Raw genomic sequence first — 2,361 nt, forward strand, 5'->3', positions numbered from 1 at the left:
TTTTTTTTTTTTTTTTTTTTGTAACTTTAATTTATTTTAATTTTATTATGATTTTTAATACTTTACATTACGTGTTACAGATTGCATGTTTTAAACAATACTTGGCACATAGTTTTATTATTTTAACTTAAATTTTTATCGTTTTTTGTTTTTTTGCATAATGTGTGTATTTTTTTATTACTCTATAACTGGTGCTAACTATTTTATATATTTTTAATTAAATATTTAAATACATAAATTAATAAATAAATTTCCTTTAATAAAATTTATAATTTATAGCCTCCACTGTATATAATCACACCCACATATCGCCGTCCAGAACAATTGGCTGAACTAACACGTTTGGGTTACACACTCAAACATGTCGTCAATCTGCTGTGGTTGGTTATAGAAGATGCCAATCGGACATCGGATAATGTTATACAAATATTAAATAGAATTGGAGTGCCTTATGAGTATTTCTTGGGTAAGTTAGGGTTAATCATATAAATGTATAAGAATTCCAATAATATTCTATATATATTACAGCTCCCATGCCTGATGAATATAAAAAAGCCAAGGCTAAACCGAGAGGTGTTTCAAATCGTAATCGTGGCCTCCAATGGTTGAGAGAAAATGCTACCGAGGGTGTGTTTTACTTTGCCGATGATGATAATACTTATGATATTAATATCTTTGAACAGGTTAGATTTGGTTACGATTTTATATTGGTAACATCTAAAAGAGTAATTCCTTCTTTTTATAGATGCGCTATACCAAAAAGGTTTCAATGTGGCCGGTAGGTTTAGTTACTAAATTTGGTGTTAGTAGTCCTATTGTTAAGGCTGGTAAACTGACGGGTTTCTATGACGGCTGGATTGGTGGACGTAAATATCCCGTCGATATGGCTGGCTTTGCAGTGAGTGTGAAGTTCTTACATGATCGCCCCAATGCCAAGATGCCCTTTAAGACGGGCTATGAGGAGGATGGTTTCCTAAAGAGTTTAGCTCCTTTAAATAATACAGAAATAGAGCTATTGGCCAGTAATTGTACAGAGGTGAGCTTATGGTTTTATTTTTACTATCGTCTATAGACTAAACTATATACTAGACTATGGATTAGATTGTAGACTTAAATACATACTTGGCTATAGAATAGAGAATTGACTAGACTTTAGACTTGACCATAAATTAGATTATAGACTAGACTATATACAAGACTATGGACTAGGCTTTAGACTAGAATATAGACTAGATTATAGATTAGGTTAGATTAGACTGGACTAGACTTGGCTATAGACTAGACTTTAAACTAAATTATAGCCTAGACTATAGACTAGACTATAGACCAGACCATAGACAAGACCTTAGACTAGAATAAAGACTAGATTATGTACGACTCTATAGACTAGACTGGACTAGACTAGATTATATACGACTCTATAGACTAGACTATATACTAGACTATAGACTAGACTATAGACTAGGCTATAGACTAGACTATAGACTAGACTATTTCTAATTCAGTTCTAGTTCAGTTCTAGTTCAGTTCTAGTTCAGTTCTAGTTCAGTTCTAGTTCAGTTCTAGTTCAGTTCTAGTTCAGTTCTAGTTCAGTTCTAGTTCAGTTCTAGTTTAGTTCTAGTTCAGTTCTAGTTCATTTCTAGTTCAGTTCTAGTTCAGTTCTAGTTCAGTTCTAGTTCAGTTCTAGTTCAGTTCTAGTTCTAGTTCAGTTCTAGTTCAGTTCTAGTTTAGTTCTAGTTCTGTTCTAATTCTGTTCTAGTTCTAGTTTGGTTCTACGTCATATCTAATACAGTTCTAGTTCAGTTTTAGTATATTTTCAGTTCAGTTTTGGCTATTTTGTTATTTATTTAGAGTTACATATCAAATTTGCTAATTATTTTTTGTTTTCTTTTTTCAGATTTTAACTTGGCACACACAAACCAAAAAGAATAATCCTGCAGAAATTGTAAATGCGACCAAATATGGTGATTCAAATTTAATGCTATTAGAAAAAATGCTAGTAAGACATTAACTTTAAAATTAAATTATTTAATAATTTACATAAGATGCCCCCCCAAAAAAAGTTAAATATTTAATAGACTTAACAAAGACACTAGTAAATAAGTAAGAAACATATAGAAAAAACTTTTACAATAAATTTAAAATTATTAACAACAACTTTACTAAGAATATTATAAAACCAAAGAAAGTAAAATATGAAAACCAAACAAACATTTTTGTTTCCAAATATAAAAACCAGGTAAAAATATAAAAATAAAATAAAAAAACATATTTGTATGAAAAGTAAATAAAGAAATATTTAAGCACAAAGTGTAAGCTTTATTAAAAATATAACATAAAACATATTAAACAAATATTAAA

The 2,361-nt window shown here is 29.5% G+C and overlaps 1 protein-coding gene across 2 annotated transcripts in view; it reads left to right on the forward strand.

Annotated features, from left to right (window-relative positions):
• The window catches only part of LOC111686474 (galactosylgalactosylxylosylprotein 3-beta-glucuronosyltransferase P), a 51,228-nt gene extending 49,097 nt beyond the window's left edge, over positions 1–2,131 (forward strand). The window contains exons 5-8 of one of the 2 annotated variants that reach the window (XM_046952287.1): positions 280–466; positions 529–683; positions 746–1,036; positions 1,898–2,131. In XM_046952287.1, the coding sequence (XP_046808243.1) occupies positions 280–466; positions 529–683; positions 746–1,036; positions 1,898–2,011 (747 nt within the window). In that variant the 3' untranslated portion in view covers positions 2,012–2,131. The remainder of the gene's footprint in view (positions 1–279; positions 467–528; positions 684–745; positions 1,037–1,897) is intronic. The other variant, XM_023448828.2, reaches the window with a different exon arrangement.
• The last annotated feature ends 230 nt before the right edge of the window (positions 2,132–2,361 follow it).

The sequence above is a fragment of the Lucilia cuprina genome, chromosome 5 (assembly GCF_022045245.1).
Source record: "Lucilia cuprina isolate Lc7/37 chromosome 5, ASM2204524v1, whole genome shotgun sequence".
Taxonomy (NCBI): domain Eukaryota; kingdom Metazoa; phylum Arthropoda; class Insecta; order Diptera; family Calliphoridae; genus Lucilia; species Lucilia cuprina.